General features: G+C 40.5%; 1 protein-coding gene across 1 annotated transcript in view; it reads left to right on the top strand.

Annotated features, from left to right (window-relative positions):
* The first annotated feature begins 901 nt into the window (after positions 1–901).
* Positions 902–27,838, top strand: part of ZFAND3 (zinc finger AN1-type containing 3) — a 133,005-nt gene continuing 106,068 nt past the window's right edge. The window contains exon 1 of the mRNA XM_081904459.1: positions 902–1,253. Coding sequence (XP_081760585.1) covers positions 1,183–1,253 — 71 coding nt within the window. The 5' untranslated portion in view covers positions 902–1,182. The remainder of the gene's footprint in view (positions 1,254–27,838) is intronic.

The raw sequence follows: 27,838 nt of genomic DNA, 5'->3' as shown, positions 1-27,838 counted from the left end.
GCTATAAGGCACCAGCCAAAAGCAGGTTTAATAATGGGACGGGCGCTTGTAACTTTAACAGCAACAGCACAATACAAAATTTAGGTGCAGCACGTACAGGCTGGGGGACCTCCGCTTCCACCTGGGTTTTTTTGTGTGTGTGTGGTTGTTGTCATCACTCCACTTGGCATTAAGTTCTGTTTAAGGAAAAGAGGAGAAAGCTATCTATTCTAGCTCTTCCTTTTAAGTTGGGGACTATTATCAGCGCAGCCCCTACAATTGTTTACTCAGCAAGTAAATCCAACACACTTCGACCGGGTTTACTCGCGGGGAAGTGTGCATAAGCTTGCAGCCTGGCTCCTCCAACCCTCTCCCTCCAGTGCTAAGGCTGAGGAGAGGGAAGAAAGCAGCCGCGAACAACGCCAGTAGGGCAGCCCCAACAGGAATTCCCGGGATTGCTCCTGCCTAGACAGGGAATTCCACAAGCGCGGGGGAGGGGAAACTCCTAGGAGTGACTCTTTACTTCACGCTTACTTCCGGGTTTCTGCTCTCCCGCATGCGCAGAGCCTTATCTGCCTCACCCCGGACTCAATCTCTTCAGACTGTACCATTAGCAGATCATGGTGCGGGGGGTACCCGGTCTTTCCCCAACCACTCTTCTCGAGCTTATTCGCCACTGGAAGCTTTCCGCTTTAAAGCTGTGGTAACACTAGCCTTCGCTCCAGCTCCCCGCTTCGGCTTTGGCCTCCCCACCCGTCCCCGGCAGCCCCCCACCCATTTCCGGACGTTGGTACACTCCTCTCCCAGCAGATCCTGTGGCCGGGCAAGACCACCTCACTCGCCCCGAGGGGGAGGAGCCGAGGGCATTGTTGGGTCAGGGGGCGCGCGCCGCCCGCGGGGCTAGCGTGTTGCGGGCCCGTCACAACCCCCCGGCAGCCGCCGCCCGCCGCTCAGTGTCACCTCAAGCACCACAGGGCGCGGCCGCCTCCTTTTCCGCCGCCGCCGCCGCCGCCTTCGCTTCAGCTACCCACCCGCCCCGCCGCTGCCGCCGCAGTGGTAGCGCCCGACTCCAGCTGACCGGCCTGGAATCCCGGCTTCGAGCCCCGGCCTGGACCCTCCGCCTGGAGCTGCCCCTTCCTTCTTCCCTCGGCCCCGGCCCTGAGATCCGCCGCTGCTGCGGCCGCCAACGCCGCCGCCGCCGCCATGGGAGACGCCGGCAGCGAGCGCAGCAAAGCCCCCAGCTTGCCGCCCCGCTGCCCCTGCGGCTTCTGGGGGTGAGTACGTGGTCGGGGAGGGCAGCGGGCAAAAGGGGCCAGGCCTGGCCGGGGCTGCCGGGCTGGGGTCTCTCCGGTCCCGAGGGCCTGGGTGGGTGGGTGGGGAGGCCAGGCCGGAGGGGAAGGGCTCGGGGAGGGGAGCCCCTGTTTCTCGGGGAGGTCGGGCGCCCTCTTTCCACTCCCTTTCCCCCACTGGAGGAAGAGGAGGGCGGCCCTTCTCCTCCTCCTCCTCCTCCTCCTCCTGTCACTGGGATCCCTTCCCGAGGCCTGTGACTGCCTCGGCTGCATCACAGTGGCGGGGGAAGCCGGGGGCTTGAAGGCCTAGTCGCGCTTCCTGCCAAGCGGGGGTGGGGGCTGGGTGGCGAAGAAAACCCACGATTTATCTTTTCATTCTTCACTCCTCTCTCTACGGCGGTTTGATCTATAATAAGCTGCTTTCCCTGTTTCCCCCCCTCCTCCTACTCCTTTCCTGCCTTTTTTTTTTAAGCGTGTGCCAAGTAATTTTAATTCTCAGGTATCGCAGTGTGTCAACTTTATTCTTATATACTGTACTCCTCCCCGCCGCCCCAGGTGTGACACCTTTGTGTGGTCTTCCTCGTTGGGGATAAGAAATGGCAAGACAACTTTCCAAAAGGGTGTGGCTTTTAAGTCCTTGCTTCCAACTCTCCTCACATCTGCTTCTCCCATTGCCCAAAGTTAACGAGAACCTTTGTTCCAGTTTTGTGACTTTCAGAGGAATAATACTGTAATGGCACAAGCTGTGTGGCGCAGTGTCATCAGATCCAAAGGAACTCTTCCTTCCTTCTTGGGGTTAAAGGCAAAAGTGGTAATCTTGCCTGTGAGGAGCTTGTAGGCCACTCCTGTATAAAGGTTATTCCTTTTGGCCTATGTAAAACTAGGATAGCCATGCTAATGCTTGTGGTGGTGATCTTGATTTCTAGTTTGTTTGTTTTTTTGCTCTTTTTAAAAAGGAACATGGTTTCTGAGGTTAGCTGTAGATTGTCTGAATTAGGAGTTATGGACTAAAGCAGGAATGGCAAAACTATGGCTCTCCACATGTTGTTGGGCTAAAATTCCCATTGCCCTTGATCATTGGACATGCTGCCAGGAGTTTGGTGTACAAGAACAACTGGATGGCCACAGTTTTCCACTCACTGCAATAGAGGCATCCTGCAAAAGGAGAAGATTGAATAAAAGACTTGGTTGACTTAGTTATGTGCATTGACAATAATTTACATCGTATAGCAGTGATGGCCAAACTTGGCCCTCCAGCCGTTTTGGGCTACAACTCCCACCATCACTAGCTAACAGCACCAGTGGTCAGGGATGATGGGAATTGTAGTCCCAAAACAGCTGGAGGGCCAAGTTTGGCCATCACTGGATAGCCTGTCTGAAGTCAGGCTGTACATATAATTTCACATGTTAATTATGACAGATATAAATACCATGTGTGTATATGTGAATTCAATAAAGCATTGTATATTTGAGTGAAATTTATAGTCTATTCTGCCTTAAGCATGTTAATGAAGATAATGAAGGAGTTGAGTGTTTCACTCAGCATTTGAATATTGCTAAGCTTTCTGAGCTTGGTGTTTTGTTTGTGTAAATAGCCATTCAACCTGAATCAGAGCTTTGGTACAATCATTTTTAATGTTGCCTATTGATATACCACAAATAACATACATTTGTCTGGGACAGGTAGTAAACATGAAGGTGGGTGTATAGCTTGAGAGAATGTAGAGAATGTAGCGCCTTAAACATGGCGCCCTCAAGAAAACGTGCTCTTCAGTGAAAGGGATACGTGTAACAAAAGCTTACACTAAATAAATCAGAGGAAATCTCAGCAGCTGTCAGGCTTACTATACCCAAATACAGTGGTACCTCAGGTTAAGAACTTAATTTGTTCCAGAGGTCCATTCTTAACCTGGAACTGCTCTTAACCTGAGGTACCACTTTAGCTAATGGGGCCTTCCACTGCCGCCGTGTGATTTCTGTTCTCATCCTGAAGCAAAGTTATTAACCTGAGGTACTATTTCTGGGTTAGTGGAGTCTGTAACCTGAAGAGTCTGTAACCTGAAATGTCTGTAACCTGAGGTACCACTGTAACCTTAAAAGCTGGTTGTCAGGTTTTTAAATAATTTGGCAAATTGCAAGATTTAGACAAGTTTATTTTATTTAAAAAACTTGGAGGTCCTTTAATATATACTTCTTTAATCAGTATGCAGTGGTCTTTTGCGCTATACACATAAGAATGGAAGAATAATTGCTTATTTTTCGCACCCCACTTTAACTTTGCCCTTCATAGTTCCTTCACCTTTTATCCAAAATTTTGAATCATGTGCTCTTTGCTTTTATTTTAATTTTCTTTCAGTTTACATTGTTTAACATGGACATACAGAAGAAGGGCAATTGGTTGCATTGACTTGGAGTGCGTATGTTAAATTTGGACAGGCTTTATATTTTTAAGTTAACATAACACTTCATCTGGATACAAATTAGTTTTAGCAACCAGAAGTTTTCTCCCAACCACTTTTGCTCTTAAACTTTGCACAATAAGTAATAAAGAGAACCGAAAGAGAGTAGCCAACAGCAGTGCATTTTTATCAGATTACCATTTAATTTCCCAAAATCATCTCCAGCAGTATGGTGGCCTACATGTTTGCTTTTCCTTTTGTGTCTATCTCATTATGAAAGTTTCAGTTATTTTCTTCACATCCAGCTTAATATCTGAAACGTTCAGGAACGCATTAAAGTGCAGCAATCTGTATACAGGCTGAGGTTCCCACACAGTTGTGTGCAAGCCTGAAATGGCAAGCTACATTATAAACTGGTCATTCATCAGTGGGAACTTCAAGGCATCCTCCAATTCCATGTGCACTTCTTCCTGCATACTGTTTGATAGTATTTCACCTGTATTTTAATGTTCCTGTATCCATTTATTAATAGCAGTGTTGAATAGTGATATTCTTGTAGAGGTACTGTTGGAGATTCATACTTCAACATTAATAATAAGTAAAATTATTATTGGATTTTCTCTAGTTTGTATATACATGTTATATGGTAGCATTGTTGGCCATTTTCTCCCCCCATGCACACAGACTATGTGAAACTTCTGTAGGACATCATCAAGTCTTGCTGAAGTGGTCATATATAGTAATAATAATAATAAGTGTTCTGTTTTTTCCTTCAATTAACTTCATGATTTTTGCAGAGGCATTGGCTAGGTGGCTTTTTTCTACTTGATCCATCTCAGCGAAGTGCTTCCTGTGTTTCTTGTTTTTATTTATTGTATTTATACCATTTATATCCTCCCCACCCTCCTCCACCTTCTAAGGTGGTTAACTGTCAGGAGAGTTTTGAAAGTAAAAACAAAAAGTTTCAGGGTCTAGATATCCAGGGCAATACTGAAATGAATGTTTGAACTAGTGCAAGGATTAACATTAGTGAAGCAGAACTTACCCTCCCCCCCCTTTGCCCCCTGTCCCCAGATTTGCTTCGGAGGGTTGGGAGAACCCATAGAGCGGATTAGGGGTGTCTGCTAGAGGAAAGGGGGGATGTTCCATCACACAAGAATTACATTCTTCTCAGCACTATGTTGACAACAACCTTTTTTCCATATCAGAATCTTAGAACTTTGAATCATTCAAAATGATATAACCACTTTGATCTACTACCACCTTCTTGAAACCCTCACTGGCATCCTTATTTTACTTTTAACCCTCTTTAGCGTAATCTTTACAGTTGTACAGTGGTACCTCGGGTTACAGACGCTTCAGGTTACAAACGCTTCAGGTTACGGACTCCGCTAACCCAGAAATAGTACCTCGGGTTAAGAACCTTGATTCAGGATGAGAACAGAAATCGCACTGCGGCAGCGGGAGGCCCCATTAGCTAAAGTGGTACCTCAGGTTAAGAACAGTTTCAGGTTAAGAACAAACCTCCAGAATTAATTAAGTTCTTAACCCGAGGTACCACTGTACCTCCCTTTTCAATAAAGAAAATGGTGATCAATTTGTTTTGTCTTTTAATGGCTTGCCTTCCTTTTTAAGCACAATTAACACTGTTTCTGTTGTCTGCTAACTGTTTAATCCTATGCATGATTACTCAGAAGTTATTCTCACTGTGTTCACTCATTCACACTCTTGTAAGTGTTTAGGATTGTAGCCTAAGACTATTGCCCAAATTACCACTCATCTCACAATTTGGTTGGCTGAATGCCACTTTTAGCTGAACTGAGGAATGCTGAGGGTCAGGCATCAAGACCACATGCTTACTGTCTACCTGGGTTTTGAAAATACTCAAAGTGAGTTCTGTTTATCAATAGTTTCTCTCAGGATGCATACTTTAGAAGGGAATGTTTAAGGAGTGGGGAGAAACTTCCAAGTGAGACCAGATACCTTTAATTGCTCAGATTTCTGAGACTGGCTTGTTTACTTGTGTGTTTCTGAGGACTTAAGACAGAGCACAATCTCTCTTGGCACTTATTGCAGGGCCTATGCCTGTTTTCAAACTAAGCCAAGCCCCAGAATAGCATAGTTCCAGCTATATAAACATGCTTTTCCTGTGGTACATGGCATGGCTGCCGTATTTCAAGACTGGCAACATAGCCAAGCTAGCATCTGAGGAAGAAAACAAAATTTGGACAGTCCTAAATTCTAGGGGGGAGAGTTTACTGAAGTATCCCTCTAAACAAACACCAAGTTCAAAACACGTTTGAGACAAGTGGAGCATGTTCATCTAAAAGACATATTCAGACTTGTACTTGAATTGTTCACTCTCCTCATTTTTCTGTGTGCACGTGTCTGCTTGCCTGATTGCCTTTTCACCAACTTGGTTGTCAGCAGTGGACATTTTTCTTAAGCCTGGATTGCATATCCAAAGGTGTTTTCAAAAGTACTCTTGTATTTACTTGTAGAGAATGGGATGTGTGTAGAGTTTGCAGCAATCAAAAGGAGTGAGAAAAGGCTTGTGGGCTTTGGCATTTGCATTGAGGTTTTTGTCTTGAAGACTTCTTAAATTCTTTTCCAAGCAATTAGTATATTTCAGGACACTTTGAGTTAACTTTCTGAATCTAGCTTTTGTTTCACGAAGAAAAAACAGTTTATTTAGTCTTGAATATGAAAAGACTGTTGTTGCATTTGATGATGCAACTGAAATTCTTGGTAATGTTTGGGTCTAGTACCTGCCAAAGGTTTCTCTTTGTAGGGCAACACATTGTAAGGGAAATGCCTAAAGGCACACAAATAAATAGGTCTTGCATGCAGAAGTATTTACTCTTGCTTTTTGTACTAGGTCTTAATTTGGAATGTATTTTAATTGGATTGGTTTTTAAAGTTTCTGAAATGTATCTGTGAAAGTAGTATGGGTTGTTGCGATACTGCCTCAAAAGAAACATTTTAAATAGTCAACATAAAACAAAAAACATTTTTGTTGCAGTTAGTGGTGGAAACTCTAGTGCAATTACTCTGGCAACTGAAGTACTACCATTTTAGTACTACTGTAATGGTGGCATTACAGAAGATGAGAGGGAAGGGAACAAATGTTTCTCCTGTTACAAATTGTGGCTCACTTTTGTTTGAATGGCACGGTGAAGCTGTTTTGTACTTGGACATGAAAGGTCACTGGGTAACCTGTAGCCCTGGGAATGTCCCAGAGGTCTAAGGTCGGGCTATTGAATTTGAGCATATCTGGAAACAACTGCTTCCTGAATAGCTTATTTCTCTTTCATGCAAGAAATTTTATTTAGAAGAAGGTTTAGAAGATTGTTAACTCTTGTGAATGGCCTAGCAGAATATCAGATATTTGTATTGCATCTGAAACTTAGGGCTCAGCTGTACCAGATCCATGTGTCGCCCAACCAGCTATGTTGGTTATCAAGTTACATAGAATAAGGGTTCTTTTTCTGAATTTAAAAATAAGCATATAATTGACAGTGTTCTGTAAAAAAATATTAATCCAGGAATCTGCAAATTATGATTGCAGCAGGCCAATGTTTTATATCTCTCGTGAGAAAGCTGTGGGGTCTTGTATGTGACATCATACTCGGGTTTGGAGATGCTTCAAATCCTAGTGGAACTACAAAGTCAAGACTCCATCCAGTTCCAAGCTTCCGCTTTCTGAGGCTGTGTAATATTGGAAAGAGCTCTGTCCTTCTTCAGGCTCTGGAGAAGAGTAGAGCTCTTAACAATAAAAATACTTGCTTGGCAAGCCCGTGAACATCCTACCATTGAAGTTTCCGTGTGGATGTTACTTAAATCTACAAATTTGGGCAAGTCAAGTGGTCCATTGTCCTCCAATTCAGGATTAAGGAGTAGTAAATTTATATCAGTGTACAAGACTATTCTTGATGTGTGAAACCAGAAGAAACATTTGGTGGAAACTATCTGATGCCCTTGAATTTTTGGGATGGCAGTTCTTGAACATTCCCATGCTCCCTGGAGTCCCCAGTGCTCCATGAAAATTTGTCTTAGAGTTGGCAAGACTCTCCAGGACCGGGTAGATGGCATCGTGAGACATCAGAAAATACCCAGTGTTTAAGCTGAGTAGGCCTCTTAGGGATAAGTGTGAGATTGGTGCTACCACTGAAAAGGATCTGATCTTTGTGGATACAGGCCACACTTCACTCAGCAAGGAAGCACAGAGCATGATCTTAGATGTTGAACTGACACCTAGCATAGTTAAAATGAATGAAAGAAAAACAGCATAACAGTCATTGAATGAATAACAATCATTGCAGTGATACATTTTTTGGCAGTTTGTTGTGGAGACATTCCTCTGTTTTCTAAACAAGATTCAATAAGAATCTGCTGGAAAACTAGGTTCGCCATTTGGGACTGCAGCTGTTCCTTCACTGAAGTTTTGGGTGCTTGTACTTTCTAATATTGTTTCCATTTCTGTTTGTCCTTACAGAATCAAGTATATTGTGTGCTTTGTTTTGCTTTAACTGGAGTAGAATTGTCCTCTTTCGACATCCAAATGAGACTGGAATAGGCAATTGAATTTATTTGTACCTTTGAGTAAATGGAACTAGTATAGTGGTGAAGAATATGAACTGGGAAGTACCTTCTTTTGAAATGCGTAGTTTGCATGCAAGCTGTAGTTCTCATTTGATTTAATCAATTATTCACCTCACTAAGTAGCCGTAGGCCAGCTTTTTCCAACTTGGTGCCCTCCAGATGTTTTTAGTTACAACTCCCACACCTTTAGTCAGAATGACTAATGGTCAGGGAAGATGGTAGCTGTAGCCCATAATATCCTGAGAGCACTGGTTTAAGGAAGGCTGCCTCAGGAAAACCATTATCTCTCTGATGGTCTCCACTGCAATATGGATTTAATATGGACCTACTGTTCAGGGTTACCTTAAGGTTTACAGAGTGGATGTGTTGAAAGTTCTTTGAACATTCTAAAGTTGTTTTTAAGGTTTCTGATTTCTAAGTTTGGATTAGTTGGGAAAGCTGTTACACTTGGCAGATTAGCAAAATGTGTGTGCAGTCTGTAGGTTGATATGAAACTTGTAAAGTATAAAATTGGGCTATTGGTAAGGATTTGAAAATTTGGAGCCAAGATAGAGCTGTGAACAAGAAAAAATGAGTAGTCAGAAGAACGTTTGCTGACTGCTACAGACCAACCTGGAGCTGTGGAAAGATGTTTATTTTAGCTATAGCCAAATTTTGAAGTTATTGGGTTCTTAATGTTTACACACAATTTGCTAATCACAATTTATAACAACAGATTGTGAACTAGTAGCAATAAGGATATAACTTGCTAGTAGTGTTCTGCTGCTTAATTTTTCTCAAATCATTCCAACTGGGATACTCTAAGAAATCAGAAAAACTAGGTTTGTGAGCAATTCCTGTATAGAGGAATTTACATCTGAGTAAGTATGGAGCGGATTGATCAGCAAGACCTGACTGACACCCAGGAATAAGCTACTTCAGGGCAGACCAGAAGAGAAAATTATAGAGCATCACTTGTTGCTATCTCTAGCTCCTACCTAAAAGAACCCCCATGTTTCATCAAGGATTTATAACCCATCCAGGACAACAATAACTCCTCTGCTAAGCTTTGGATAGCACGCTTGTTCTTGCTTACAGACAGCACCCTAACTTGAAACAACTGTTCACCATCAAGAGGGTCCAGAAGGAATCAAGCCTAGGAACCAACAAACCTGGGTGTCAATTCCGTCCCTACTTCTTCTTTATCAATACCATTGCAGGACATGATAATGTTGGGCACAGCACCAGCTTATTCACCTGTTCATCATAAAATGTAATATTGGTCATCAAATATTACAGTGATCTTCTGCATTCTGCATAGGACAAACAGGCCAGTCCCTGCATAAATCAATGGATACAAATCTGAGATGGTGGTACTTGACAAAGGAATTTTAAAAGGATGCTCCAGGGTGAAACTGTTGAATTACAAGATTTTCAGCTCTGTTCATCTTGTTCTGAATAGAGACAATGACTTCCTTTCCCACTACAGTGTTTAGTTAACTCAATATAAACAAGTTGGTTGGTGATAAGACATGCAGGTTTACCTTGCATACATAATACATTCCTTCTCAGATTGAATTGTCATTTCCTAGTTTCGCTGCTTGCAACCTCCCCCTTCCATCACCATGTGTGTGCATGCGCACAACTGAGGATCATACTTCATGGATGTGATAAAGTGGGCTCTAGCTTGTGAAATCTCATGTCATAAGAAATTGAGAGTGACCTGTTATAACTGTTAGACATTTAAGTTGGCCACCACTCTTGTACGTGCAGGTAGGACTATTGTTGTTGTTGTTTAGTCATTTAGTCGTGTCCGACTCTTCGTGACCCCATGGACCAGAGAGCGCCAGGCACTTCTGTCCTCCACTGCCTCCCGCAGTTTGGTCAAACTCATGCTGGTAACCTCGAAAACACTATCCAACCATCTCGTCCTCTGTCGCCCCCTTCTCCTTGTGCCCTCCATCTTTCCCAACATCAGGGTCTTTTCCAGGGAGTCTTCTCTTCTCATGAGGTGGCCAAAGTACTGGAGCCTCAGCTAGGACTATTAGGAGTTCTAATAAAATCTTTTCATCTGATCTTCAGTGACGGGATTTCCCCAGACACAACCCATTATTTGTATATGTGCATTCATTCTCCTCTTAGGTGTCCCTTCAGGCAAAAATACACTGTAGTCTCCTTGAGCAACTTTTATTGTGCTAATAATCTAATAGCCAATTTAAAACCAGTTTGCTACCAGTTGAAGATCTTTGTGCTTGTCTTTCACCTTGCTTACCTTTTGCTGCACATGAATTATAAAACTAAATGATTATTGATATATTAATTCTTAGAACTGTACTTGCTTGCATAAGCCTATTCACTTGGGGGAAAGTGCCAACCCTTTCAAAATTAAGGCTGCTGCTGAAGAAGTGCTGATATAGTGTGAAAGCTGGGCTTGAATTTGGAGGTGTTGCCTAATGTTAGTGATATTAGCAAACAATCTAAAATGCCACTGGTTCAAAATCTGAGAAATGTTAGACATGACTTTGAGCTATGAAAGACTTGCTGTGATGAACTTACTGAATTACAATAATAAGTATGTATAAAAATACATAGCGGCCTGGATTCCAAGTATATGATTATTTTTGTATGCCTAAGAGGGCATTCCACAGCAGCCCCTTGTTGCTCAGCAAACAAGTTGAGATTCGGCTAGTTTGAGAGGTCAGAGTCCTTATAGAGACAATTGCCTATCTATGTTACACAAAAGAATGCTAGTCACCATTCTTCTTGTATTTGTCTCAGTCTTGGGAAGATCAGTTAGATAATGTCCATTTCACATGACGCATTGATTGTCAATAATCTTTTCATATGAAAAGGGCATGCTTTCATAAAAAACAATTAGGTAAAATCCAGTAGAACAAGCTTCTACTTGCACAACAGGACGTGTCTCTATCCTCCCATGGAGCCTGTAAACTCTACTTTAGAGGGTTGAGGGACCCTCCTGTGCAGATTTGCAGGGGATGTGGGAAGAAGTAGAGGAAGGATTTTGCTCGCCGATTGCATTAAGTTTTGCAGTGTTTTATACGCAACAAAAATAGGTTTAGCTTGTTTTTCATTTTATCTTAATTCAAAAGGCAGTTTTTTGTTGGATTAATACTTGTAAGAGGACTTTATGTAATCCTAAATAAAATGGTATAAATGTTGTTGAATACATTAGGAATTGTCTTTGGGCAAACATACAGCACCGCACGGTTAAAAGCTATGGCATGTTTTTTTCTAAGAACTTCGAATAATATGGTTTTTGGGCCTAATATTGAAGGTCATAACAGTTGAAATTTAAACCCTACATATTTGTAGTTTGCCAGTTATCATGTGTGCGGGAGATTACTGGAAAATATACTGACTTTTGAGGAGTTCACAATCTGTGCTCATTGTAGGGGCCTGGCTCCCCATCACAACCACTTGATCTTCTGTCTCATACACTTTTCCTTGTCATTCTGCTGCCATTCTGTGGTCACATTGCTCGTAGTTTTGGTGAGAGGCTCAGAATACTACAAACACCAGAATAGTCAAATTGAGATGAAACAAGGCAAATAAGTTTATGAAGGGATTATATGATTTTCTTCAGAAGGTGTGTGGTAGACTTTTGGATACAAACTATGAGTAGCCTTGCTTGTAGTTCCTTCAAGAGTACTTTAAAGCCCATGAGTTAAGTTCATGTAATCTCTCTTGCAGGGATGAGTGTTAGTTTTATCTGAGGATGTTTGTTGTGTAAATTGCTCTCAAATCACTCCTGACTAACCTTCAGTCATACCAGCCTGCCTGCACCTTATTATCCACTTCTGAGCAGCCCTGCTTATGTGACTGCCAGTGGTTGGTGAGCAAGTGCTCTCTCGGTGGTGGCCTCATTTTTGTGGAACTCTGCTCCAAATGATACCATATTCTTCTAGTTTTATATACTGCAGTTGTATGTGCTATTTCTTTGCTGCTGTGTGATGATTTTTATTCTAGAAAGTAGGATATAAAATAAATATGTTGCCCTCTAATGTTCCTGTGGCAAGTAAAAATGTTCCAGCGTGGATGGATGCAAAGTGTCATTTCTGCAATTATAACATGCTGAAGTCTACAGGGGGGCAGAACAATCCAGTTTTCCAATTGCACTTGAGTGTGGGAGAAGAAGTGCTACTATGCTGGCAGAATGTACAATGTATTATATGCCTACCCAGCCCACCAGGGGATATACAAAATAAATAAATAAATAAAAATCCCAGACTGTAGCCACACACACCCAGCATCCATTCTTTTGCAAATATTTGGGTCCCAAATCATTTAGAGCTTTGTAGGGCATTAGTAATACATTGAGTCAGACTTGATAGCACACAGCAGCCCATGCAGAATTTCTTAGGATGAGTATTGCATGATTCCATCTTACTTCCCCAGATGCCACCCTGGCAGTTGCATTCTGCACTTGCTGCTGCCTCTGGACCATGTTCAAGCTGAGATTTCAAAATGTGTTGCAAGCAACCCAAATGCAAAGCATGAGTTAATGATACTGGGCTGTCTTTATGTCAGCGCATTCATGGTTGTGATAGAGCAAATGTTTAAGGGAAAACTAGTCCAGCAACTTTTAATATTTATTTCTGATAGTAGGCACAATCCATAGAGATAAGAATGCCTAAATTCTGCTGAATTGCCCCCATGATTAATGGATCGTTGGTGACGTAACAGTTTAACACTGGGCATCCTTATTTGCAAACAAAAGCTTTAGCATTCTGCTTTCATTAATGTGGAACATGTTTGTCACCAGTTTAACCCATAAGGAACAGTGGGCTGTATCCAACTAAATAGATCCACTAGTGCAAGGACTTTGGGCTATGCAAAGAAACTTTCCCTCCATCTCCTTTCACTGCCCCTCTAAAGTTGTTCTAGGGGTTCCCACAGCCCCCTTTAGCAGATTTGGGGAGGGTGCAAGGGGAGAGGAGGGGAAGTTCTGTTGTTCAGGCAGAAATATCCTGGTAGTTGATCGTGAACAGGCACTTCTTGTTTATCTTGGAGCAGTTGTGGTTGTTTACCTTAAGCCTATTTAGCTTTCCTCCCTTTAAGGTAAGGTTGGTTCAATTAGTTATTTGCAGTCAGAATACACATTTTGCTTTCAGACTAAATACTGTATCTGAATCGCTATGAGTCAAATCCTAGATACTAGTTGTGCAAGTTTGCACATATCACTTTCTCCCAATTTTAATAGTTATGTTGGCCAAGCCCCCCCCCCATGAAGCCAAGTATGCCTCTTAACAACCAAGGAGTACCAGGGATGAGAGATCTGAGCTCAGCCTGCAAATTCTTGCCCTGTTTAATACTGGACAATGTGCGCACATGTTTATATTTATTGATAGCTTGTGGCAATTATGATTGTTTCAGTTTGTCTGACGGCATTTATTCCTTGTTATAGGTGATTGTGTAATCCCTACATTACAAAAGTGTTTGACTACTGATCTGTGATCAGTAGGCTTTGCCCATCTTATGGAAATAGCACTCAACTAATATTTTCCATCCCACATTTGTCTTGCAGCAGTTGCCCAATATTTAATTGCTTTCTAGTTGGAAGTGAAGTTATTCCTTGGTTCATTAGCTGTTTGAGTGGGGCAGCGTTGCTCTCCTGTCTTCCCAACTTTGCACATCACTGCTGTTTACCAGGAGGGCGAGGACCAGGAAATGGGAGCTTAGTGTTGGCACAATATTGCACTGGCTCTACTGCTGTGCCTGTGTAAAGTTCTGATGGTCAATAGTGATTTGGTTGGATCTGTTAAAAACAGTTTTGATTATTATTTAGTTGATATGATGATTTCCTTAGAAAATAATATTTATGAAAGTTTCCATAATGCTGACAGTGTCCCATGTAGCACAGCCCATCTATGGAGAGGTTACAGTTCATATTAATAAGGTACAATAATTTAATCTCTCTTGGCCTCTGGTTAACCCACTAGTAGGTACAGTGGTACCTCGGGTTAAGTACTTAATTCATTCCGGAGGTCCGTTCTTAACCTGAAACGGTTCTTAACCTGAATCACTACTTTAGCTAATGGGGCCTCCCACTGCTGCCGCACCGCCGGAGCATGATTTCTCTTCTTATCCTGAAGCAAAGTTTTTAACCGGAGGTAATATTTCTGGGTTAGTGGAGTCTGTAACCTGAAGCGTATGTAACCTGAAGCGTATGTAACCCAAGGTACTACTGTACTGAAATAAGGTTTGAAGAAAAGTCTTGATTTAGCTATTGATAATATTGATCGTGTGTGTACTTCTTACTCATAGTTTCCCCAGTGTTTGTGTGAATATTCAAACAGCTTCCTGTTGTCTCCACATTTTAACTGAGTTTGCTGCTCAATTAGAATTGTTATTTCAGCCTGTCAGAGACATTCCTGATTCTTGTGAAGAACTTAATGACTGCAAGTACTAACTCTTAAGCTAGCATTGAAAGCACTAGAGAACAGAATATGCATAGAACATTTTAATCAAAGAGTAACTTCATCCAATTGGCTTGAATGCCAAACATTCCCCACATTATGAATATGGACAGTTAATTAATCCTGTTACTATGTATGTACGTGCATGCTTGTCACCCTTGGGGGGGGGGGAGAGAGGGAGAGTTCTCCAACGGAGTCTGTAATATTTATTCTCCAGTGACTATTCTCAAATACTTTATATCATTGTGATGGTTGATAAAATGCTGTTTTCTTGGCAGGTATCAATATCGTCTGGTCTGGCTCAGTAGACAAACAACTGTGTCTTTAAAATCTTACTGCTTTAACAAATATCAATATCTGATCAATAAAATGCATTTTTAGCCGAAGAAAGAAGCTTACACCAGTTTGCAGGAGAAGATATTGATTTTCTGTTAGATGCAAAAATCCTTTATTTTTAGATCTTGCTAATGCTGTTAGTGTATATTGAGGATGAAGGAAATTAGAAGGTTTATTTTTGTGGAGCAGAAGCACTGTTGTTATACAATTCATTTTTGCAGAAGGAAAGGAAAAAGCTAGCTGGGAAAGAAGCTGCTTGTGAAGCTTAAGAAATAAACTTAAGGCTTCTGCTGCTATATGTAAACTAGAATTCTTGCTAATCTACAGAAGTTGAGCATCAGCAATGTTCTGTTGCTGTGTCTGGTCTCACAACTCTAACCACTACACCACACTAAGCTTATTGTTAAAACCTACCTACCTTCACTGCGATGTACCCATGTATTTTCTATTGTGTCACTTTATTTTTCTTCCTCTGATCATTCTTACTCCGTTTAACAAAGGTAGGCATTTTCAAATACATTTTCTGTCTTCTAGAAGGAAATACCTTTCATTCTCTTTTCCTTCAGCTTAGCTTTGTCTCATATATACCATTTCCCCATTTTTCTTACTCCTTCTCTTACTTTTTTGTGTATAAAATATATGGCAAGCCTGCAGATAATTTATGTTGACAGCATATTAAATATTGCTGCTTATTAATGTGCACTTTGCAGGCCAAGTAAGCATCATAAGAGCAGTAGTAAACATGGTGACCTTTATTGATGTCCTTTGCACATTTTTTTAAAAAATGTGGAGATCACTTAGCAGTATCTGCATACATTTAGTCCAGTAGCACCTTAGAGACCAACTAAGTTTGTTAAGCCAAATCATGGCTTAGCATGAACAAGTAAACGTCTCGAAGAGGAAGCCATGGCTTAGCTTAGTGTGTGTCATCTGACCTCAGGCTTGTGGTTTAGCTGCCTCCAGACAAACTATGAGCTGTTACCAAGGTTTGTCCTAGGATTTGCAGCTCATGGTTTGTGTGGGAAAGCTACACGTGAGCCCTTGGTTAAGTCAAACCAAGCCTTAGCTCAGCTCCACACAGCAGCAGAGCAAATGAAGGAAGAGGAAAGTGGCTGCAATGTCTTTCTGAGAGTCCCACACATGCCAGGTTTATGCTAAGCCATGATTTGGTGTTATGTATGATCAGGCCAGTGGGTATTTCTTATCTTACACTTGCAAGTCATTATACAGTGGCACCTCGAGTTACAGACGCTTCAGGTTACAGACTCCGCTAACCCAGAAATAGTACCTTGGGTTAAGAACTTTGCTTCAGGATGAGAACAGAAATCGCGTGGCAGTGGTGCAGTGGCAGCGGGAGGCCCCATTAGCTACAGTGGTACCTCGGGTTAAGAACAGTTTCAGGTTAAGAACAGACTTCCGGAACGAATTAAGTTCTTCACCCGAAGTACCACTGTATAGCAAAGGGAAGAGTAAGCACAATGCCATGGTACTTTAAGCTATTATTGTTATTCTTAATAATAATATTCTGGAAGCAGGCTGTGTAAAGTAAAACTGAGGGCAGGAAGTGAGACTGTTTTCAAAAACATGTGTTAAAGCTTTTCTCCTAGTCAATGCAAGCATTTGTTTTCACTTTTTGTATATAATAGGCTGATCAAATGGACAATACCTCTCATTCAGACATTTTAAAATCTCAGTTTGTTTATAGTTCAGTGCAGTTACTTTTTTAAAAATGCTGTTGTGATGTGAGCCGCTTTGAGCTCAACATTTGTTGTTGGAGAAGCGAAATACAGATATTAAATAAACAACAACTCCGCTCATCAATATGTTTGTGTTTTAATAGCTGTGGAGCTGGAACGGGTTGGTTCTGTATTAGTGAACCAACCAAGTTTTACTCACAGTAGACCAAATAAAATTAGTGGACCTAACTTAGACATGTTCATTAATATCAATAGATCTACTCTAAGTAAAGCATAGCTGAATAACACATGAGTTCTATAAGGAGAATAGGTTTGAGGGGTATATGTATACACATGAATAGTTGCTGGATTTATTTACTTGCATGGGAACTTACGTTTTGGCTCTGTAATTTCTTTTTGTGAAAGACAGAACACAGTTGTTAAAACATAAGAGAATTTAGTTTTAAGTACAGTCTTGGTAAAGCTTTGAAGAGAGATTTCAATAGTGGTAGCTCTTAATCTTAACCACAGCTTATAGGGCCAGGTTTTGCAAATGCCAGCTACTTGTCTCTTCCTGGCAGAAATACTGAACGCTCAATAAAGTCTTACAGAATTTGTGCTTAGGTCATATATTACTGAGTATAAATTTCGCAGAAAACAATATGTTTAGGGTTATGCTTTAGCAAAATACCACAAGTGTTTATTCTGATCATTTAGCTCTTTTTGTGTTTTGAAATTTACACAGGCGTCCTGGAATAAATGCTCATTATTGTGGATTTTAAAAACATTTTGATTTAAATTACACTTGTGTATGTGATAAGCCTGCTCCATTTAACTGTACAATTAATGGAATTCTCGGTGCTATTGCAGTTAAGCTATCATCTTCCCTTTGCCAGTTTCCAGTTATTTAGTTTTGACAGCTTGTGATCTTCACAACTTGTCTTAAGGTTTCTATGGCAACACAGCGTAAATGGCAATTGACACCAGAGATGTGCATGTGCATATATGGTGAGCTAATATTGCCCTGCAAACTAGAAACTTGTATGCAGGGTGCTTCTTGCTTTTCATGCCATTCCCACAGATTTCTAATGCATTTTTGCAATCGCTGCATACATTGAGTCACTTTGTAGTTATGGCAAAAAGTAAATAAACTTGAATTGACCCCTTTAAATAAATGCCTGCTGATTCCTTACTTCCAGTTTGCTTTGATGCGTGTCTTTTGTTTCCTTGTTCCTTATCCCATCTTCTGGTTAGACAGAATTTGGTGTGGGTTGAGGCAGTGAGGTATGAATTTGGTGGCTTGTCCTAGGAGTTGCCTGAAGATGCCAAAGCCTGGATCACAACCCCTGTATCATAGCTTGTGTAGTGACTTGAGCCTGTTTAACTTTTGTATAAGGCAGGGTAATGCTTTATGTTATGCTTTATGTTACGGTTGCTTTATGTTACGGTTGGGTTTTTGAAAAGGCAAAGTAATAGGAAGCCCAGGCTGGACAGAATTAGGCCAGATAAGCCTCCACGTTTCTCTGATGCATGATTTAAACCTGCTTTTGCCTGACAGACAAAAGCTGCAGATTTTTATTATAATATCCAACTTTTTCTTACACCCCCTCCACCCCTATTTTCTAAATCTATGTAGCTGAAACACCATTAAATTCTTGGAAGTGCTGACATAGGAAACTGGCTGTGCTACCTTAATGATACAGAGAATCATTTTGCTGCCCTCACCTCAATTTGCTGATTTACTAGCCTGCTTCTGACATTTGTTTAAAATATCATATTTATAGAGAGCTAGCTAGCTTTCATAATTAAAGCTACTTTTAAAAAAGAGAATTGTATTGGGGTCTTAATTACTCATAAAGGATGATCAGAATGAAAAATGCAGTGATATGTATTCCTATTTTGAAAATCAGGCCTGTCATTAAAATAGAAAAGCTGTTAGGCTTTCAGTTTTGTCAAATCCACTGCAGCAAGTAGGCAGCCTTAATGAATTCAGAATATACTAATAGTGTTTGGGTATTGTATATCACTCAAGAAAGCGTTTTGGTTTTTAATCAAATCTGTCTTAAGAGGAGGCTTCTTAAGAATGGCTGTACCTTTTATTGTCCGTATTTTAGTAATGCAAATATAACTATCAATTCTTGAAGCCAAATACCAGTTATAAGGTAGGCAATGATGTCTGGCTGTTTAAAGTTTCTTCAGTCTGCTAAACAGATCAGAGTTCTACACCCCGCTCTATGGTAAAAATCTACCAATTTCACAAATTCTGAAAGATTTTATTGAGCATTCCGTATTTTACACCCAGCACACACTTCAAAGGGCCTCCTTTTGTCAGATGCAGACTGAAAAGCGACTTACAAATTTACAGAGTGAAGGCTATGTCATGTCCATTTCCTCAATTGGAAATTCAAGCATTGTATTGAATTAGTTCTACAAAGGACTAGAGGTGAATTATTGGTTACCACACATTTGGAGGTTGGTAGTTCAGCAAAAGTTGGGAGGGGAAGACGCTGCTCCTCCCCTTGCTAATAATTACAACATAATATTCTGTACGAGACAAATGAACACTGCTCTGCTCTGGTGTTGTTTGAATTTGGCTGGCCTTAATGATCTGTGACTTAGTTAAAATTGACACAGAGTTCTGTTTGCCTCTGGTGCTCAGTGATTGATTATAATTGAAATAAGTACAGTGATTATGGCAAACTACTTTCTGTTCTCAATAATCCAGAATTTGGTTTCTGCACTATTTCCATAATAACAGATCAAAATGACTATACCAAGGGGGTTAGTAGCAGTGCATACACTGTAGTGGCTAACACTTTCAGGTGCACCCCTTCAATATGTGAAATAACTCAGATAAAAGGCGCTCATTGAGATTTTATCAGAATTATAGGTGATCAGCCCCAGGTTGGGCAAAAAATTCCTGCGTTGCACAGGGATAGACTAACCCTCTTGGTCCTTTCCAACTCTATGATTCTTTGAATCTGTGGATTCATATGCCTCTCCTGATGCTGAAATTAAGGTAATGAAAGTAAAGAGTTGGCACATTTTGAAATCTCCAACATGCTGTCCAATTGGCTTTTGACTTGGACAAATAATTAATTATGGGTTTGCTACAGTATTTAACTATTTTTGAAAGTATTTGTTAGCACTAGGTATAACATTTTCTACTGTGCACTGTATTTTAAAATACACTAGCATGCTTCTGGCAGAATCTATATTTAGAATAAAACTTGACCTGACAGACAGTGTGTAAATTGTTCTACCTTTACTTTGCAGAGAACTGTCTTTTGAACGATCACCGACATTTATCAAGTAGAAGTTATGTGAAATCATAAAAGCAATGATCTAGTAGAGTACTCTATCCCAGAACTTCTCCAAGTGCTAAAATGTGGAGTAGCTGAAATAATTGGGTGGGAATGATTTGCATAAATGTAAACAGGCCATTCTTAATCTGAGTGCCTCTTAGAAATTGGGTGTGGTTTAAAAGTGGTCTTGGCAATTGTAATATTTGAAATGCCCTCCTCTGAGAGACTCACTTGGCACCTACGCTGTGCTCTTACAAGTGCCAGGTGAGTGTGTGTTTTTCTAGGTCTTTATTAAATTACAGTTCATTGGGTGCTTCAGTTTTTGCACCGAGTTCCACTTTGCTAGGTTTACTTTGGCTTTTTGATGGGCTTTTTACTTTGTGATTTTGCTTTGTTTTTTGTTGAGATTGTGAATCGTATTTTTAATCCTACCATTATGTCAGCTGCTCAGAAAACTTGGTGGGGTGGATGGTTTAGAAGTGTTAATTGTCATAATAACTGGAGGCAGCAAATATATATATAAAGCGAACAAAAAGGAAAGGTAGATGTGTTGGTCCATAAGAAAACAAAAACAAAATGCATATTGGGGCAATACCATAATTAGGCCAACCAAAATATCACAAGATAATGTGTGCAAGCTCTTTAGTTATCCAGAATTCTCTATCAGGTTAGATGGTGAAGAAAGCAAAGGTGGAGGGAGGGGCAGAGAAGGAGAGAGAGAGAAATTGATGGTAATGCCACAAGTGCACAAGTGCCTTAAACTTAAAGAATGATGTGGGAAGAGGGAGCAGATACTTGGATGTTCTTTATCTTTTAGGTGCTTGCACATATCCAATTGCACCATTGCCTACTGGGAAGCAACATAATACTGTCGTACCTTGGTTTTCTAACAGCTTAGTTCTCAAACGTTTTGGCTCCCGAACGCCGCAAACCCGGAAGTGACTGTTCCGGTTTGTGAACTATTTTTGGAAGCCGAACGTCCGACGGGGCTTCTGTGGCTTCTGATTAGCTGCAGGAGCTTCCTGCAGCTAATCAGAAGCCACACTTTGGTTTCCGAAAGTTTTGGAAGTCAAACGGACTTCCAGAATGGATTGCATTCAACTTCCAAGGTACAACTGTCTGACTAATTTCCAGTTGCAAAAACAAGCTGTTGGCTAGGTATATTTCTCACCCATATTTGTTTGTTAAGTTTACATGCCACCCTTTATCTAAAGGCTACATAGCAGTTTACAGCATAATAAATAGCATAGCTCATGTAGATAACACAATAGCAATAATATGTAAAAGTTAAGAACAGTTCATAATAAGCAGTAGCATCCAATTAATAAGCAGCAGCAACAAGTTACTAATAAATTACTTCAACCACTCATCTGAAAGCCTGTCTGAAGAGATGTGTCTTTACCCGATTACTAAAGAAGTGAAGATTCCTTACATCATCATTCCCACATCACCTACAAAAGGTTCTTCTACAGGGAATTCTAAAAGCAAGGAGCCATTTAAATCTGTCCAATGAGACCTACAAGATTCAAGGAAGAGGCTTTGTGACATTCCTACTGAACCCTACTGAAAACAGGAAATGTTTTAAAACTGTTGCCCAATTCTGCCATGTGGTCTAGTTAGAACTATTTGTTGAAAGGCAATATATAAATGTTGAGGCAAGGAAAACATAGGGTCATAGAAGCTTGTTCCTCAAAAATGAAATTAAAAAAGGTAATTTGGATAACTTAGTATTCCTCATTTTGGAATATATATAAATCAAAGAAGGTTAAATTACATCCTTCTATCCCAGCACAGGAAAACCAATATGGAGTTCCTGGAAAATGCTTAACAAACTAATGCTTGGTTTTTGAATAATAGTGCTACTCTGAAAGTAGAGGTAGGTTAATCCTATGAAATGTATTTTGATCTTTATCTATTGAAATTCAGTAGGAATCTGTTTGTTTGAATTATTGACTCTCTTTTATCTGTGTAAGTGCTGCATCATTTTTTGCATCTTGTATAAATATTTTGTTACCCGCTATCAGGAATCAGTAACTGCCATAGTTAAGTTGGAAGATAAAAAGGGAATTCCTTGAAAAGGTGGCAATAGAAGATGAAATCAAGACATTGACAAGAGCACCTAATTTCTCCTTGATATTGTCAGCTAGATTTGTCTCGTGTCTTTGCTTCATCGTGTGCATTATATTGCAGAATTTTATCATGTCACCTCTTATTTATTACTTTTCAATATTGCAGTGGTTTAACTTTGTGTTGGAATGGTGTTTTCTGCTTATAACATTGCTGAGTAGGTAGCAATAAAAAGATACTGACATTTGATATTAAAGCACTTGGTATAGTATTTTTGGTTCATACCAGACGTCTACAATTAAAAGGTTTTTAGTTAGCTAGCTAATGTTAATGAGTTGAAAGACTAGTAAAGGTAGTTTATAGTATATCATTATCACATGTTTATAAGGTTCGGTAAATGAAATTGCCATACACTAGTGCATCATATATTAAAATATCTAAAAAGTTTTAATATAATATAATTTTAGTATAAAGGAGATCTATATTGATTGAAAGGACTGCATTTAAAATAAAAGCAGGGAGGCATTTTGTCCCAAACGTTGCAGGGCTGTTTCTTCTGAAACATTTTCTATTGCCTGAATAGGTAGTAAAATGGAAATGTTTGACCTTGATATAAAGGATATTATTTCCTAAAGAATTTGATTTTTCCATCAAGTGATAAAATCGGAGGACATTTTTGTTAACGTTGCAGGTTACTTTTTATATCTGCATTTGCTTGCCACTTACCCTCTAAGTTGCTTCTTCAAGTCTCAGATGCTGTGGTGCTGAATCCCAGATTGGCTATTGAAACTAAATAGCTGACTAGTCAGAAAAAGACACAAAAATATTAATCTTCAGCTACAGAGAGAGGCAAGTCAAGGGTTGCTGTATGGAAGACACTCCTAGTTAAGTGGTTCTCATGTGGTTGGAAGAACATGTCAAGGGCACTACACACTGCCCTCACTATAGGCAGGATTCTGAAGTGCTGCCAGTGACAATTTGTATGTTAAAGTGCCATGTCGTTATAACATCTGATTTGCTGAAGTCTCGCTGCTTCCATTTCTTCCTTCATTCTCCTGGCATCTGCTTATGGTTCCTTAAGTGGCCTGACACCTGTTTAAGGCCTATGGAAATGAATTAAGTCACACTTGGTGGTAGCATTTTAAGCATTTAGTGCTTCGTATACACAACTGGTTTGTTTTTATTTGGTTCTTTGTAGCTGCAAGTGCTACAAATGTTGCTTGCTGAAGGTAATCATATGATTGCTGAAGGTAATCATAACAAAGCTACAATATCTGAGAGTTTCCCACGAACTGAAAGAATAATATAAACCTCTAGTTCATGGGAAACTCAGAATACTGAAGATTTGTTATGATTCCCTTCAACAAAACCTCCCGTGTAATTTTGAACTTTTAGTTCCATCATCTAACTTGGCAATCTAAAGATTGTGTTAATGCAAATTAGCGTCTATATAGTATAAATAAAATATGTGTTAATGCAGCACAAGCGTCTATATAGTATAAATAAAATATATTCCACTTAAGGAAAACCAACAACTTGCTGTGTGTCACACAGTAATGAGAATCTCTGGATCTTGATTATACACCAGCTGCCACATCTGAAAAAGCCTCCTGAATGCCTAGGAACAGAGTGGTTATGTTGTGCACTTATGGGATATACATTTGCTTACTTGGCTTAAGAGGAAATAGGCACCCAGGAGTCAATCATTTTGTCCATGTTCCATCCTCACTCATGTGTAATTAGGTGAGAAGAGGATAGCACACAAAACTTAAGATTTGTCATCAAAGAATAGCAAGACACCCCCTGTTGAAGGAGCAATAATATAATTGTAATTGTACTGTTGTAAACTGGAACTGTTAATGGGATGAACCCATTCTGTTTCTTCAATGGTAAGCTTAAGTGGTGGCATTCAGAAATCCTGTTTACTTTACATGCCAGGGAACTGTTAGAACAGCCTTTCCATGCCTTGGAATCTCAGATGTTGGTGTTAGATTACAAACCCCATCATCCCCAGCCATCATGGCCAACGATCAGGGATGATAAAGGTGGTAGTCGAGAAACACCCAGGGACCCAAAATTGAGAATGCTGTGTTTAAAGCTTGCTTTGTTACTCTGCAAGTATGCATGCAATAAACAGAGTATCAGTTCTGTGGATCTCTGCATTCCCAAACTTGGGAGGTTTGATTTTAAATTTAAGCAGTCATTAATTCCAGTTTAAAATAAAATAGGTTTAGTAGTACTGCAAAGATTCTTTCTTGTGCAGTTCGTGAGATCATACCCGTATTTCTGCTTTCAATGTGTATTAGGGCTTGTACAAAATATGTCTTGGCCTCTGGTGTTGCTCTTGATCTGTAGCTAGTATAGTGCTACAAATATTTAGCTTTCTGTTGACCTTTTGAATTGTTTGCACCTTGGTAAAAGTGTGCGTGTGTGCATGATATAAAATATTTTGTCTGGTACTATAAATGCCAAACGTTCTGCCATGGTCACTAACCTTCAACAATGGAGAGGTCAGAGAAGATTTTTTCCAACCCTTTAGGACTCTGTATAAAGGGCATTGCATTATACATTGGGGAAACTTTATCCAAAGCCCAGAATGTTCACATAGTAAGTTGGTCCCATTCAGACAAATTCTTTTTAAAGATCTGGAAGAACTTTGTATGAAGTAGAATGTGATAAAAGAATACAAAACAAAGTGGTCACCTTTAGAAAACAAAAGGCAGCAAAAGGGGGAAGAGAAGGTATGACAGGCACACTAGGAACACAGAAGAAAGAAATTGCTTTGAAAACCATGTTCATATTTCCCCATAAATCATTCTGCTGAGATCATTTCAAAATGGTGTTGGACTTCCCTGTGTGCTTTTAGAATGAAGTCCTCATGGTGTGCTAGAGGAACAAATCTCCTTTGTGTTACTGGCTTACTGTGGGTGACAAAGATTGAAAGACACAGGCTTTCTTAATATAGTCTGCTCTGATTTCATATCAGAAAATGCATAAGGGTGTTGGAGGATTTTACATTAGTTTTGCTTTGCTTTGCTTTTATTGTTACTTTCTGTGACGAAGTATTGGCGTTCTAGTATTATTCCCTCTGACAAGTGAACATAAATAAATGGCAGGAAATGATAGTGAAGCAATTAAAAACAAGCCTTAGTGTTTATTTAGCTTAGTGGTAGAGCACATGCTCCATCCCTTCCATGGTGCTTCTTTTGACCACAGAGGGATCTGCAACACAAAGCAGAACAGATGGGAACTCGTGTGTTTAAGAACATTAGAGAAGAGTTGAATGTTAGTGGCACAGCAGATGCTTTGCATGCAGAAGGTTCCACATTCAATCCCTGAATAGCTCAGGAATGGGAAAGATTCCTGTCTGCAGCCCTGGACCCCTTCAATGTAGACAGTACTGAGCTTGATGAGCCAGAGGTCTGACTTAGTATATGACAGGCTGGTATGTTCATATATGTTCAACTGATTCCCTTCTCCTTCCTTAGCTTCCTTTCAGTGGTGTCCAGACTTTTTTCAAAGAGGGCCAGATTTGATGAAGTGGAGGGCTGTGAGGGCCGACCACAGGGCCAACCAAAGTTGTTGACCCACAGGGGCCGGATTAAACCAACAGGCGGTTTACTATTTTAATTTCTTGCTGGTTATCTTGCATCATACAAATGTTACTAAAAGGTAAAGGTACCCCTGCCTGTACGGGCCAGTCGTGTCCAACTCTAGGGTTGTGCGCCCATCTCACTTAAGAGGCGGGGGGCCAGCGCTGTCCGCAGACACTTCCGGGTCACGTGCCCAGCATGACAAGCTGCATCTGGCGAGCCAGTGCAGCACACGGAAACGCCGTTTACCTTCCCACTAGTAAGCGGTCCCTATTTATCTACTTGCACCCGGGGGTGCTTTCGAACTGCTAGGTTGGCAGGCGCTGGGACCGAGCAACGGGAGTGCACCCCGCCGCAGGGATTCGAACCACCGACCTGACGATTGGCAAGCCCTAGGCGCTGAGGTTTTACCCACAGCACCACCCACGTCCTGACAAATGTTACTAGACTCGGCTAAATGCATCTTCCTCGAAGGGTCTGGAGCTGTGGAGCCCATGAAAACATGTCAAAGAAGAGAAATTGTTTCAATTCATTCCATCCTTTATGCAATCTGAGGATCAATCCCAGCATATTAATATAATATACTGACAGGATTCCTACTTTATCTTGTTGCTTCTGGTGTACCAATATCCTCCAGAAAGTTTCATATCCCTGACAATTTTACAAGACTGGAATATAGGCACTTAAGATGAACTTGGTGGTTTTATCTTTCTCCTACACCTTTGGCCCTACAGATGTTGCTGAACTACATCTGCCATCATCCCTGGCCATTGGCCATGCTGCTTCTTGAGGCTGAGGAGAATTGTCATTCAGTAACATCTGGAGGGCCAAAGGTTCCCCACACCTCTTCCACATTAAGGAATACAGTTAATGGGTTAATTCTCCATGAATCAGCAGAGATGTCTGCAGGTGCATTGTGGGGAATAAGTCATCTTTTGACTCCCTTATCTGTATTACCAGGCAGATTTGGCAAGTGACTTTGGATATAAAAGAACTCCGGTTACAGCATACTGTGCAGTTCATAGTAGCAGACTGCAGGGATTGTTGAAGGCTATCTGTGGATTGAAATGAAGATTATTTGAAGTGGTTTTAGGAGGAAGAAGTTGGAAAATTGCCAGTCTTCAGAGCTCAGAACCCTATCAGTTGCAGGACTTTGAAAGCAATTGAACTTTGGGTTTGGCTGTGGTCTTTAACACAGCAAGGACTTTGAAGCAAAGACCCCTCTCTGGACTCAGAGAGGGAAGACTATTTGCAACATCTGTAAATAGTGTGTATAGTGGTATACGTTGGTGTTGGCCTACTAAAGGCCAACACTTCTAAATGGCTGTTTTCTTTGGTGAGCTTAACCACTTGACTGAGCTTCCTCAGCACATGTAGCCAACAACCCCAAAATCCCACACAAATAACTTGAATTCCAAAATGAGTGGTAGAGTTGTGTGCCAACATACTCATCTCAGCCCAAACCTCCATATAGCAATGTAGTTTTTAAGGAACAGAGGACATGCCGAGAACTTTGCCCTCATTTATTGAATTATTGGAATTGCCTAAATTTTTCAGAAGAGTAGCAGGGCCAGAAAAATTATCAGAACTTATATGTTGTTTCATGCACAAGTATCACTATATAGAAGGTGAATACACAATATGGCCATGGTAAAACATAATAAAAAGTGTGGAACATAATCCTTATTGTTTCTTTTTCTTATTCCTATTAATCTGATATCTGAAATGATTCTTCAGTGTTTCCAAGCTCAAACATTTCTTAATTTAAGAGAAATTAATTCTCTAGACCACTGAAATGAATTTGCAGTTAATGTCACCCTATATCCTTGGGGCTAAAGACTATTTTTGTATAAAAATTGCTTTGTTCTGAAAAGTAAAGGAAGAAATTAAGTTGGAGATTAGAACATTTTCCCCAGGTGAGGCTGATCAGACAGTAGAAGGTCTGACAAAGAAAGGCCAGAAATGTTTTGTCCTTAGAAGCTGAAGAAAGGAGCGAGGAGAAGAAAAAGCACTCTGGAAGCAATCTTCCACTGATGTACTGGGATAAACTGTGATCCCTGAGAGAGATGGCTCCTGCTTCTATTCCCATCAGCGAAAAGCCATGCTTGACAAGATTCTTCTCTAGAGATTGGTCTTTCAAGAATTAGAAGTTTTTCATCTTGGATGTTTTTAATCA

This window comes from Podarcis melisellensis (genome assembly GCF_964234715.1).
Source record: "Podarcis melisellensis genome assembly, chromosome: 3".
Taxonomy (NCBI): domain Eukaryota; kingdom Metazoa; phylum Chordata; class Lepidosauria; order Squamata; family Lacertidae; genus Podarcis; species Podarcis melisellensis.
The sequence above is the reverse complement of the archived record's forward strand: the minus strand, read 5'-3'. Positions and strand labels throughout refer to the sequence as shown.